The sequence below is a fragment of the Phragmites australis genome, chromosome 11 (genome assembly GCF_958298935.1).
Source record: "Phragmites australis chromosome 11, lpPhrAust1.1, whole genome shotgun sequence".
In the NCBI taxonomy this organism is placed as follows: Eukaryota; Viridiplantae; Streptophyta; class Magnoliopsida; order Poales; family Poaceae; genus Phragmites; species Phragmites australis.
The window spans coordinates 29,340,574-29,355,110 of record NC_084931.1 but is presented as its reverse complement, the minus strand read 5'-3'; the positions used below and the strand labels follow the sequence as shown (position 1 = coordinate 29,355,110).

At 43.6% G+C, this 14,537-nt stretch overlaps 2 protein-coding genes across 2 annotated transcripts; both read right to left on the bottom strand.

Moving 5' to 3' along the window:
• Positions 1-9,167: 9,167 nt before the first annotated feature.
• On the bottom strand, positions 9,168-9,923 carry LOC133884141 (patellin-2-like). The gene has a single exon (XM_062323503.1). The coding sequence runs from the start codon at positions 9,921-9,923 to the stop codon at positions 9,168-9,170; it is 756 nt and encodes a 251-aa protein (XP_062179487.1).
• Positions 9,924-13,944: 4,021 nt separating this feature from the next.
• Positions 13,945-14,430, bottom strand: LOC133884310 (uncharacterized). The gene has a single exon (XM_062323670.1). It carries the CDS (start codon positions 14,376-14,378, stop codon positions 14,067-14,069), a length of 312 nt encoding a protein of 103 aa, XP_062179654.1. The 5' UTR covers positions 14,379-14,430; the 3' UTR covers positions 13,945-14,066.
• Positions 14,431-14,537: the final 107 nt, after the last annotated feature.

The following is a 14,537-nucleotide window of genomic DNA, read 5'->3' as shown; positions in this document are numbered from 1 at the left end:
ATCGATGACTTCATATCCCCTAAGGACCGGGAATGGGTAAGTCAAAGGAAGAAGGGAAACGAGGACGAGCTGAATTGGAGGCGTGAGAAAGAAGCTCGCACACAAGGGCGTAAGAAAGAAGCATCAAGTGATGAGGATTAACTCTAGTACGTGTGAGGAACCATCCAAACAGTATTCCAATTAGTCATTAAGTTGATCATTTTCTTTATCACAACTCTCATGACTAATCAGAATATCATCCCGGTCCCGGCACGTGTTTTGTGCTCAAGATCAGAACACATACATTTTCAACATTTAACATCACAACACAGCTTAATAAAGAGTGAATAATTAACACTAGATTACACGTTCTTAACCATTTAACAAGTTATTACAATTTACAGCAAAAGAGAGCTAGTAGGAGATAAGAACCGACTCAACAACAAACCAACAAAATAAACTACGCGGCAGAAAACTAAAGACTGCAAAGATGGGTGAAGTCATATACCCTTAGGCTTCACCCCAAAGGCGTGACCTCCGAGTAGTTGCCTATTCATGCCCACCACCACCCTCAGCGGGCATGAAGTAGCCAAAGACCATCTCCTCCTCGCCGGTAACACCTGAAAAAGCAGTGTGAGTACTCGCAAGACTTAATCTATAATGAGCACTTATAAATAGTCCGACTCCAAGGATTATGTATTTGGATATTAGCAAGAAAAAGCCACATGTTAAATAAATTTCATATGTGAAAGCAAATTTGACATAAACACGTGTGAGCATCTATACTTGACCAACACGACAATCTAAACCATAAGCCTCAACTAAATATATGTAAACAGAACCATAAGAATAATATTTGTAAAGCACCATCTCAACCCATCAACCATCTCAATCCACATTCATAACTCTACGACTGGGGCAAATGGACGGAAGCATGCTCATGACCGAGATTGTGGCATTTTGAAATGTTTTTATACCCTGCTAGGGGTACTCCTTTATCTACATGACTTGATGATCATACGGCTTTCATGACCACAAAGGTCCATACAATGGGGTACTCCTGTCAACCTTTTCCAATAAGCCTCGATCGTTTGATCATGCATCGATAGGTGCGGGGGACATCCAGAACTACTCTCGGAGCAAAATGGATACCCCAATCGGCCCCATGCCCAACACCATCGACCCGTACGCCAAAAAGCCACAACTACAAAGGTAATCGGCTTATAGTTCTCATATACGACATGTGGTAAGTACAGAAAGTACTAAATCCAACTGCAACAACGATCAGTGCTTAAATGATACAAGTGGTGTATGGTGTCCGGGTCCCTCTCCCGGCCTACCCAGGGGAACTCCATATCCGGGCAGGACAAACACCCCTAACACTGCCCACATATCATCTCATCCTCACCACTCATCCAACCAACACCATCAACTCATCATTATGATCATTGTGCATGTAATTAAAACCTATGCTCACAAACGACACCGCTCGACTTCTATTGAGGACCTAAGTACATACTAAGCATACCAAATTATATTTTAAGTTAGATAACAACATATTAAACCCAGGCTATAAGAATACTGATCAACAACTATTCAAGACAGGAGAATTAGTACATCAACATAGGTTTCACCCATCATAAACCCGACATCGACTCGAACTCATGCATAACATACATAAAGCGTAATTTATCGTATATGATGCATACGATCCAAATTAAAGGGAGAAGTCTGATTAGATGTTTGCCTTGATTGCTCGGATGACCGCCTAATGCTACCCACGCAACACTCGTAGAATTTCGGAAGATTGGCGTCGCCTTCAACTGCGACCGGGTCACAAGTCGGTTCTTCATTCACTAAACAAGAACGTGTGCATTAATGAGCATGAATAAAGTGCAACAAAGTATGCCACAATATGCATATGATGAAATATCATAAACTATGATTTATAATGCAAGAAAATATCTTTCCTAAATGGCACTAATCATAACATGAAGTGTTCAAGAGATTTCATAATTTTATGACATGGTATTAATTAACTGTGATCTAATCAAGTTGAAACATATTTAATTAACTAATTAATTAATTATCAAAAGTATTTCCTTGAGTTACAATATTTTTAACATGTAGTTCATACTCATATGAAGCTAACACAACTGGTTTCATAATTTTTGGAGTTTGTATGAACTAACTATAAAATTTACAAGCTATCAACACAAAAGAAAAGGTCTCATGAACAGTAACTCCAGAGTCTCCGGATTTTTCTCCACACTTTCTGTACTACGGAGTCTCCAGAAAATTCTCGGGACACTCCAGATTTTGGAGTCTCCAGATTGTTATCCAAACTTTCTAGATTTCCGCAGAAAGTAGTTCTTCACGGGGAAAAATGCTAATTTGATTTGCGAGCCTCCCTCAACCAAAGGGGAACATTTTTGAGAGAGTTTATAGAGTCTAGAACTCATTCAATAACCTAGCAACTCTATTTCTAACTCAAATCTAACCTGAATCCTCTAAATTGCTCTGAAGTTCAAGAATTCAAGAACTTTACAACCCTAGCTCAAAATTTGAAATCCAACCATCCAAAATGTGGATTCTTGCCATGGATGCCTAGGGAACTTACCCAATGGTCCTTGCCGAGGTTGGTGTTCGCCGGATGATAAAGGAAACTGAGGAAATTGCTCAGGAAAAAGGAAGAACGCTGATGCTCCTCGTTCTTCAACCAAGAACACAAAAATACATCAAAATCAGCTCGAATCCTAAAAAACGAAAATGAATTAGATGGATGGGAAGCTCATGAGCTAGGGAATGTGTGGATAGCACATGCATACCTCAGCTTCGATTCTTAAGGGAGAAATCCGAGGGAGAGGAGAGAGCTTGAGAGGGGAGTGAGAGGGGGAGCTCCTCTCCTTGTCTTGGCTGGTTGACGGAGAGAGGGAGCACGAGAGTGGAGTGAGGGAGAGAGAGGAGTGGGCTGCTGCCCAAGTGGAGAGAAGGAGAGAGTGGTTGGCCCACTCTGGTGGGACCCATGTGCTAGATAAAGAGTCTATTTTAACTGTTAATTCTATTCTTTTCTCTTCCGAATTTCTTTCTCTCATCCGATTGACTCAAATCAAAGTGCTTTGATGTGCCAAAATAAAATGCTCTGAAATTAATTATGACCCTAATGACGCATAATTAGACTTAATTACGTGATTACTGTTTCAGGATGTGATAGTATGACTCCACTGTAGGACGGCCATTTACTTTTCATAAGGTGTGTCTATATGTTATACTTACGTTTTGTATCGACCATGATACCTAACGCCCAAAAAATTATAAATTTCCTATGTATGTGCCATATGACAGTGTAACTGTGTTATGTAACCGTATTCAAATGAATTATCACCGTCTGTTATTCTACAAACCGTACTCCATGTTGGTACTCCATGTTGTTACAGAAGATGTTTATGCCAGTATTAACCCTTGTGTATATAAGGGTAACCTATCCATAGTTACTTCATCTCCAACACAGTCCAACACAATCTTTTTTATGGCAAACGGATCTGGAACCAAGTCCAACAAGGGTAGGCAGGATGGGTGTATTGTAACCACAGACAGACAATGAATACTTACGAAGAGTTTATATGTGATGTACTTTATTTTCATTGATGGGATGACCATAATTTATTATTCTACCAATATGTTTTTTTCTAAGCACAATGCATTCATAGGATTACATGCTTTCCATACAGAGGTAACAATAACTCCTTACTGAACTTTTGTAGAATGAAATGACTATACCACGCAATAACTTTCACATGGAATATCTGCCAACCATCATTGTCCTAATTTTTCTAGCTTTCACAGGGAATAGTCATTTGTCCTTGTGTACAATACTCTCATTCTCCGGTCTATAGCCATGCACATGCACTCAGTCCATGCAACAGCCTCCAGCCATCATAAATAACCCCACCCTCAACCATTGATAGACCACTTATTCCTTAGATCTCTCAACTGCAATATCTTCCTTAGCTCCACAAAACTCACCCAAGAAATATTGGGGGATTTTCATCCCCTAGGGGGTCAAACTGCTGATGTGCTTCTATAATGACCCTTGTAGACTACGCGAGTCCCAGAACATCTCCTACACCTATGACGAACACTTCTTTATATGTGCCAACTACTAGTACGACTCGCTTCGATATGGACCGTATGAGTACCTACCGATATAGCGATAAAGATCACTTTTGTGACATTTTTCATATGATTTCGTGCACTGTCTTACTAATCTCGTCTCTTGTTTCATTCTTCAGTCTCCTCCACTTATCTGTAACATCATAGGATGACTGGATATGAAGCAAACTGAGGATCAGAAACGGTGGGTCGACATGAGCATGTAGTGGAGGAGGAAAGCTTACGAACGCCGGGAGTATGGACAACAATAGGAGGAAATATGGCTCAAGCTTTAAGAGGAGGAGCACATGAGTAAGACAGCAAAGGAGCGTGTCGTGGCTGAAGCCCGTGACGCTAAGTCGAAGGGTCCCGGTGCCATGCGAAAGTACAAATATCCTAGGTGCATCTATTGTAATCCTGCCTATTTTCATTCTCAAATACATATCAGGTTTAGCAGCGGCACATAATTAGTTTAATCTTTAGTCGTACCATACATGCTAATGTTTATTGTCATCATCTCTTTACAGTTAAGGTTCATTAGCTCAGCGACAATAAACCTCATGTCCCATGTAATGTTTATCAGCGTATGTAATCTTTGTGCTGGGTTATATGATAATTGTGCTTCACGACTACTATTGTTCGACAAATTAAATTTTATATCATCGTAGCGTTACTTCACTAAAAAATAACTCACATACTTTTACATCAACTAAATAAAAAAATATCGATAAAATTACATCGAACCAAAATTAAGAATAAAATGAAATACTCTATGAAGCCATTTTAATAACTATTTGCACGACCGACACTTTTTCTCGACATAATGTGCAATATTTTTCAAATTGTCATATACAAAAGTTATATTATAAAAAATTCTACCATAAATTAAATTAATTTGAACGTGTCGCATGTTCACCAGGCGAAATAAAGATCTCGCCCGTTCACGGGATGAAATAAAGTTCTGTTGATGTAACTAGTTATTAAATGCACTTACCGCCAGAGCCCGTTTAACGAGCGACGATAGTATGTACATATTATTATTTTTAATCAGATATGCATTCTTGAAAATATTGAAGAAAAAATATAACAAAAATTTTAAGCTGCAAGGCGCAAAACTATCCAGAGACCCACGAATGGTGGAACCTTTTTTACGGTGCCTGCTGCCTGCACTGACGGAGACCACACAGGCACACACGACACAACTGTGAGTGGGTCCACGAAACTGGATCAACCCATCAAGAAATGAAACTCTCGAATGTATCAACAACAAGAGTTGTCGTTGAAGGGGGAGAGCAATGCGTGTTCAGCTGTTAAACAAAGCGAAGTAGTTACATACTTTGCATAGAGTTATAAGTAATGGTGTCAGATTCAATGCACTATTTTCTCTAACAAATTATTTATTTATATTGGAACATGCTTGCGTTCCTAAAATCAGATGAGTTTTGACACTCCCAGTTTTACCTCAAGGGTGTCAACACGTGATATCTTTGCATAACTTTTCAGCAACAAAGAGAATAAACATGATAATACAGGTTCACAACATAGATAATTTAGGACTTGTTGAAACCTCCTTGATCAAGAAAGAACACAAACTGAACATTCAAAATATCAGACTGTTACATGCACTTACAGTTCAATCACAGAAGAGAAAAAAAAAACTATAGAGCTTCAGGGATACTGTACCTGAAGTGAAATTTAATGAGGTGCGATAGAATTGAGTTTCTTCCGAGCGCCAGTGTAACAGAGTACCAGACATTCAAATAAGGTACCATATCAAACAAGTGCTAAGGTATAGTACGTATACATCCTGAAATAATACGGACATGCAGTGAGCAAAGAGTGTGTTTTTAGTCTAAAAAGGAAAGAACAAGGTAGCTCTAAAATTGCCCAAATACATGGTGACTGGGTTGAGACCCTGAAGGCTTTAGCGATCCTGACATAAGTTCATCAGCAAGCTCCAAAGATGTTGAGGAACGAAGATCGTGTTTGTTTACTTTTACAAGCTCCTCAATGCTGCAAATGGAATAGAAAGTTACATGCTTAAGTGAACTATCCAAAGCAAAATATTGCAAATCAAACATTTAAGAAACTAAGTTATCAGAAGAATGAGGCAGCACAAATTGGCGATCGACATCCAAACATATCAACCACCTACAAACATTTAGGTTAAAATTCAGCTAATAAAATTCTTCATCTTTTAATGAAAACAGACACTTAAGAGTAACCTTCATAGGTAGGCCCAGCCAGGATGAAGATGTATGCAACAACACACCTAGATCAGCTTACCCTAAAATATTCGAAGGATTAGCATTTATACTAAAGTGTGAAATGGTTTGGCAATCAGCTGGATTACCAAGGAATAGAGGGTAGTCTTCTGGTTTATCCGCTCCTCATATTTCTTCCTATCAGGTCCTTTACCTTTAAAATTGAAATACATGAAAATCAAACAATTGTTAAACAACACACCATAACAAACACACGCTCCTTCCATTAGATCATTGCCTGGCTCAAAAACCTGGTCTGGTAGTTGTAGTATTCATACTATGCATAATTCCCTTTAGTAGAAACCTGGTTTAACATGACATGACTCATTACCTTGCAAAATGGTTACTTAAGAATCCAAATATACATGCTGTAGAGTAAAAAAAATCCATCTATTTACTTATAGAATGCGTTCACTGATACTCGCATCTACTTATGCCATTCTAGTTCTAACTATTTTTGCAACTGTATCTTCAATCACATTTGATCTAAGGAAGTGTTCAAGATGATTTCTTTTGTTTAACTAATTTCTGTATCAACAAAAATCTAGATTGTTGCTGAGGAAGAATTAGGGATTAGCATACTGTTCGGAATAGAAGCAGCTACACCCGTCCGCATTGCCGGCTCCACGGCCGACACAACAGAGGTCACCACCGACCCACTGTTGCTATGCCGCTCTAAGATAGGGTTTCCAAATTTGTTTTATAGTCGAAAATCAAGACCCACCAAATTTCTAAAATTCGTGAATATCGGAAAAATCGCTCAAACTTCGGTGAGAATTCGGTCAAATTTGTAAATTTCGGTTAGAATTCGACCGAATCGACCATTTGGTAACCGCTTGAATTCAATCAAAAACCGATCAAATTACACCACAAACCGATCACATTTTCTGAATTTCCCGCATTGAATGTATTTCAAACAAATTCTTAACGTTCAGTTTTCCCGATTTACCGAGCGCATTTCCCGAATTGCAATGAAGTTCAACAAAAAAACAAAAAATGACTTAGTCTTGTAAAATCAATATCTAATTCATCTGAGCTTCAAATTAAGTGAAACAAATTTTATTGTTTTCCTTGTAGCATGATCTACATGATAAAATTATTTATACTCATAAAAATGTTGAATATATTATGTGAGAAAATGTATTTGCTAAACCTAGTTGAATGCATAATTAATACTTTGCTAGTACAAAAATCATGAAGCCAAATTTTTTAGTCTTTTTACATAATCCTATATCTTTTAAAAATACATGAACTTATGAAACAGTTATTGTAACATACATGATTGTATAAACGTGTCGCAACTAGATTAATTCATAACTCACCCATCACACCTCCAAAATTAGTGAATCCACTTCTATTAGTTTACTTACACTATTATTTATGTAGAAAAAATAATGGTAGATATGAAAAGGTTAATTATAGTATTTTTGACATGTTCAGTTTATGCTTGTGAACTTTGTAAAAATCATGGAGGAATTAATAAAAACTCTAAATGAAGTTAGACTAATTTTAAAGATCCTCTTAAGATACGCTCTAGACAAAAAATATGTGTTTATATGTTAAGTTTTTCCGTAACATGATGGGCCAAATCATCTGGTTCATACCGACTCATTTCAATATTTTTCTTTTTTTCAAACTTCCGCTCTCTATGAAATATAATGCAAACGACATTTTTTAAAATTTTATCATATAGTCTTAGAATTATCTCTAGTATTTTTAGAATTTTTATGATTTTTTTTAAAATAAATTCAAATTAGAAAAGTGATTGAATTCAGAATGCAGTGCAGATCGAATTGGCCGAATATAACGAATGCTGAGCAGTTTTCAAACCCTGCTCTAAGAGCAGCCGTCTGCGCCCCACCTTTGCAAGATGGCAGGTATACAATATGGGAATGCGCATGATATATAAGTAAAGCATGAATAACCTAGCATCTAGAAATTCGATTATGAGCTCAGTTTAAGTGGGAAGAATGCGTCCGCCGTGTAGCAAAAATATAAGAAAACACCAACCGATTACAGTAGCTTGTTCATAAACATAGAGAAGAGCGACATGGTAATATAGAATGAATTTTATACCAATGGTGGCCAAATTGGAAATCTAGGATAGGATGAATTTTATACCAATGGTGCAAAGCAATGCAAGTGTAGAATCGAAGCATCTCATAAATAGCGAGATTGCGATTCCTAGCTGAATCTGGCCACTGGAAGAACACTTCCTCGTTCCTCCTCTCTGCCGAGAAAAGGGGAATAAAAAACTTCACGAACATGGATGATTTTTTACCGCTGTATTCCGAGCTTGGTGGTGGTCTCCTCCATGGTGGCCAAATTGGAAATATAGGATAGGATGAATTTTATACCAATGGTGCTAATGCAAGTTTAGAATCGAAGCATCTCACAAATGGTGAGATTGTGATTCCTAGCTGAGTCTGACCACTGGAAGGACACTTCCTCGTTCCTCCTCTCTGCCGAGAAAAGGGGAATAAAAACTGCAGGAACATGGACGCTTTTTTACCTCTGTATTCCGAGTAGAGGTGGGACTTGGGCCGGCCCGGCACGACCCGGTTGTGCCTCGGGCCACGTCGGGCCGCGCTTCCCCGGCACGATCAGCACGTCGTGCCGTGCCGGCCCGGCACGACTCTTCGCCCGTGAGGTTCGGCACGGCGGGCCGCTTCGGGCCGGGCCAAGCACGGGCACGACCCGAGCTCCGCGTCCCAGCAGCTGCAACAGCCGAGTGTGGTTCGGCGGCGGCGCTCCTGCGACGCACTGCGGAGCCTAACGATCGCGCAGGAGAGGAGCAGCACAGCGTGGCGCCAGGCCCGATGCCTCGTCCTTCGCCTCCTCCTTAGCTGGCTCCTCCGGCTTTGTCTCCTCCGTCGAAGGCGCCGCGGCGGGCTGAGCCGGTGGGGTTGGAGGTGGGGGCAGGTCGAACTTCCCGTTGGCGAGCGCGGCGGCGATGAGCTCTTTGTACTGCGCGAGCTCCATGCGCTCTGGGTCGGGGAGCTCGGACACCAGGTTACTCTCCTCCTTGAACGACCCGGTCCCGTCGGTCACGGCCACCTCGTCCGCCGCGACTGGCTCCTCGGCCTCGTCCGCCTTCTCCTCCTCCTCTGAATCGTCATCGGCCTTCTTCTCCGCCTCCACAGCCTTCTCCTCCACCTCCACGGTCTTCTCCTCTGCCGGCTCGGGCTCATCCGCCTTCTTCTCCTCCGCCGGCGCGGGCTCGTCCGCCTTCTTCTCCGCCTCCGTCACGACCACCTCGGGCGCGGTGGCGGCTGATTCTTGTTTCGTCTCCTCGGCGCGTGTGGAAAAGGCGACAGAGCGGGATGGAGTTCGGGGAAATTTGGAGCGCGAGATGGACGTGGAGAGAGAGAAGTGGAAGAGACTAGTAGACGCGACACGCGACGCAGACCAGCCGCGCGCGGCGCGCCCGCGCCAAAGCTTTTCGCCACCCACGTTTTGGCCCTGCCAGCCGCGCCAAAGCGTGGGCCAGACGCACCAAAGCTTTTCGCCGGCAGAGCTCGGCGTCATCCAAACGTTACACATATTAACTTTCTTAATTGCAGAAGAAGAAAAATGCAATTGGGGAACATGAATTTTATTAATTGCAAATACATGCTAGTACACGGCCTCGTTAAAAACCTTACACCCCAGTATGGAGTTTTCCCCGGTAAGAAAAAGAGTACCGCATACTATTACAAAGATAATTAATCCTCGTCTTCGAGCTCAAGATCGGCCATGGCATTCGCGATCTCTGGGTCCTCTAGTTGGTGCTGCTGTCGAGTTTCCGCGGCCTCCCAATCCTTGAGGCAAGTGAGTGCCTCGACCATCTCGGGTGTAAGAGACGACCTTCGTTCTTCGATTATTCTTCCCGCTGTGCTGAATGTTGATTCTGAAGATACAGATGATACTGGCACAAGAAGAACATCTCGTGCGAATTGGGATAGCACAGGAAATTGACGTTCGTTGTCTTTCCACCATCCAAGGGGGTCGATCTGGTCATCATCCTGAAGTAGTGGATCATGAGAGACATGATCCAACTCGAAGTAGTGGTTGAGCTCTGCGCTGGGGTTCCAGGATGACTTAGCTGGCTGAGTTGAGGAAGAAGAGTCCTTGCCCTTCACCTTCTTCCACATATTAGCCGCCGTAGTTTTTCTTTTCTCATTTTGTGCTGGTTCAGACCTCGGGTGAGGTTGACCAAACTTCTTCTGGTACATACCAAAAACTCGAAATATCTCAGATTTAACATGTGAGTAAGCAGCTGAGTAATCAAGATCAAGTGCATCGCCAATAAAACGGAAAGCAAGATCTAATTTCTCCAACTTCTTACGTGGATCAAATACGAGAGCAAAACAATATAAGTGTGGAATAGCATCGAAATATTTTAAGTATTTTTCCTTCATTGCATTAACAATAGGGACTAGCATTTCTTCTGTACTATGTTCATTAAACGTGTCAACAATTTTCATAAGCCATTCAAGAACTAGAGGAGATGTAGGGTAGTAAATACCAGACAATTGTGTTGATGTATTATAGAATGGTTTTAAGAGATGACGTAAACTTGTAGCAACTTCCCAATCCGTGTTAGTAAGCAATATGCCTATACCTTGAGCATTGATAAAATTGCTAAAAATAGTCTCGTACCCTTTCACCTGTTTTAGCATAGTGTATGTTGAATTCCAACGGACTTTCATGTCTAGGCCGAATTTTCTTGGTTTCAGACCGTTAATCTTGCAGTACTCCTTAAATTTGCTGTATGCCAATGGGGAGCTCGAAATAAAGCGAATAGCACTACGAATATTGTTTACATATTGACTTACCTGCGACATACCTGCCTGTACCATGAGGTTGATGATGTGGCATATACATCTTTGATGGAGGACATATCCACCAATGTAGCTCTGCATATATGGTTCCAGTGTCCTTATGGCCGATGTGTTCGCCGATGCGTTATCCAATGTAATAGAAACAATCCTATTTTCTATCCCATATTCTTTGATAACCTCTAGAATGAGTGCGGCTATAGCCTCTCCAGTGTGCGACTCATCAATAACCTTGAATCATATGACCCTTTTGTTTAGCTTGTACTCGTTGTCTATGTAATGGGCAACAACACTAAGGTAGCATGTCCTCTGGTGTGAAGACGTCCAAATGTCTGATGTCAAGGCAACAGAAAAGCTTACGGCCCGAAAACTTTGTTTTAGAAAATCCATTTTTTTCTTGGTACCTTCTCATTATATCTCTCGTGGTGGTTTTCCTAGACACATTACTGTACTGTGGACAAAAGGCTTTTTGTATCATTCTTTCAAAGCTAGCACTTTCGCCCATCCTAATGGGTAGATTTTCCGTAACTATATGCCTAGCAATTTCGTCGCGAGCTATTTGAGGATCATAAACCCATGTACTTACAGAGCCATCTGCAGAGATGTTCAGTTGAGTTTGCACTTTTCCGCCTTGTTCTCGCATGGCAAACTTTTTCAAGCATACCGGATAATGACGGTTTAGATGCCCCGTACCACCACGTGAGCCTGCAGAATATTCTTTTTTGCAATAATTACAAGTTGCAGACACTACAACCAACTTACCATTGCACATTTCTTTATTCTTAGTGAAATGCTTCCAACATTCTGCTCCCCCCGTCTGCGGAGCAGATGGCCCAGCAGTATCATTGGTCATCACCGTCTCTGCAACGGGGTAGTTGGTTGTTGCTTCCTCCGGTATGGAATAGCCTTCGCCTTCGTGTTGCTCCTCCACCTCGTAGCCGTCCACACCGTCCATATGACAGTCGTCCATCCTATAGTCTCCCATGCTTGGGGACAGACGACGTGGATCAGGAACCTCGGGCATGGACGAACCAGGACTTGGAGAGCTATTGCGCACATAGCTCCTTATTACTCTTTTTTTCCTACCAGTTCTACCACTAGGGAGTATATTTTGGTGTGTGAGGATTTGATGATGTTGCTACTTGCTAGTGTGAAACTGTGGACTGTGAAGATCGTGAAGAAATGAGCCGGTGACTTGGTGACGAAACGAGTAACGAAAACATAGATTATATAGGCATTATGTGAACGTTAGTTTTTTTTTACCTGTTGTCTCTTTACCTGTTACCTCTCTAGTCATATCTACTCTCTCTTTAAGTCACGTTACCTCCCTCTTTACTACTGCTTCCGGTCAAAAGAGAGCAAAAAAAAAAATGGCGACGTGACTCATGCTCAGCTCATGCTGTCTGCACTCTGCACTGGCGTCATGGCGCGCGGAGCGGGCCGATGCTAGCGTGTGGGCGTGTGGCAGGCAGTCAGCACTCAGGCTGTCAGGCACCGCCTGGTGCTGGTGCGCGCCCGCCACCTGGTGCTGGCCGGATGAGGCAAGCGGGTGGCGCCGGGCTGGAGTCCATGGAGTGGTTTCCTGTTTGGCTGTGTGGTGTGATGGGATCATGGGAATGTGTGCTTTGGATTTTGCTTTCTTTTTCTCTGTGACATGAAAGAAAGAAACGATTCTCTGTAAGACTGTGACATGGAAGAAAGAAATGATGGGATGCATTGCAGTATTGTCTCGATGCTGCACTGCTGGTAATTTCTTTTTTTACTGCTCAAAGCCATCAATGCTTAAAGGCTGCTTAGCCTCTAAAGTCTAAACGAATTTTCGTTGGTACTTGGTACACATTCAAATGCGAGCAGCGGGTAGTTCAAATGCTGACGGGCCATTTTCATGCCGACGGGCCTTTTCCGTGCCGACGGGCCATTTTCGTGCCGTGCCGACCCAGGCATGGCCCAATATTTGGGCTGTGCCGTGCCGCCCACCGTGCTCAGACCATGGGCACGGCCCGGCCCACACGTCCGTGTGTGCCAGTCCGGCCCAGATTTTCTCGTGCCGTGCCGTGCCGTGGGCCGTGCCAAATCTTCGTGCCACGGGCCATCCGGATTTGACCCGGCCCAAGTCCCAGCTCTAATTCCGAGCTTGGTGGTGGCCTCCTCGGTCTCCTCCCTCAATGGTGGCAACCTGATCAGCAGATGAACCGGTTTCCCGGCGGCCATCGCGAGGCCTGAGACACCAAGGAGCGAGATGGCGGGCCGGCGATGGTGCCGGATACGCCGACGAGCGGATCGGCTGGTCGGTGAAGCAGCGGCGATCCATCACACTGATGATGCGGTGACGGCGGTTGTGACGTGCTAGGGGGGCGATGAAACGGCGGTGACGAGCGAAGGGGCTGATGAGATGGCAGTGACGCGCGACTCGACGGTCGCGACCGCTGATCCAAATTGGTCACGGCTGCCGATCCGATCAGATTCGGGGGAAGACATGTACGATGAGCGCGGTGACGGTGATGAGCGTGGCGACGGGATCTCAACGTCAGAGGCGGGCGTGTTCGTGATTTGCGAAGGCGGTGTGGCGACGTGCGGAGGGTTTGGGAGTGGAACGATGCGGGAGACGAGGCAGGGGAGCGGAACGCCGGATCCGTGCATGGAGGACTTGCGGTCAATTGCGGCGGAGGACGAAAGCGGAATTCATATGTGGGTTTTCTCTTTGGCGCGTTTCTTTCCTGTTTTTTATTAGATAACGTGGAAGCGAAAAATAGAAAGAACTACGAACTAATTCATATTTTATATAGTAGAGATATAACATATAGTAAAAACGTCACAACGTACAAATATGTACACAAGTGCATGTTCCGCTTCATGACTCGTCGGCTTCCGGGATGCTGCGCAGCGCGGGCTCCCAGCGCCGGCGGTGCCGGCCGTCGACCACCTCGCCGGCGTCCGCGATCTCCACCAGCACCTTCTCTATCGTCATCCCTTTGCCGCCGATACCACCCCCGGCCGCCTTCGCCATCAGCTCCTGCAGCTGCAACTTGCTGACCCTGATCGTCACCTCGACGCCCGTCCTCGCCTCGCTGCTCTCCCCCTGCTGCCCCGGCCACATCCCCGGCTCGCCGTCGTCGGTCCACGACGCCGCGTACCGAGACGCGCTGCACGCGCAGTTGCCCATCCGTACAGGCAGGTCTTGCTGGTCGAAGAATGAAGATGTCGTTCGTACGGAATGCAATGCACCAGACTGACCGAGCGTGCACGTACCTAGGGTTTCATATATAGTTTCGGAGACACGAGGCGGGAAAAAGAAGCGAACGCGGTCACTCGGTCAGAGAGG

Excerpts from the sequence above, each read along its gene's own strand:
- LOC133884141 (XM_062323503.1), bottom strand. The coding sequence starts at position 9,923 with ATGACGCCGAGCTCTGCCGGCGAAAAGCTTTGGTGCGTCTGGCCCACG.
- LOC133884310 (XM_062323670.1), bottom strand. The coding sequence starts at position 14,378 with ATGGGCAACTGCGCGTGCAGCGCGTCTCGGTACGCGGCGTCGTGGACC.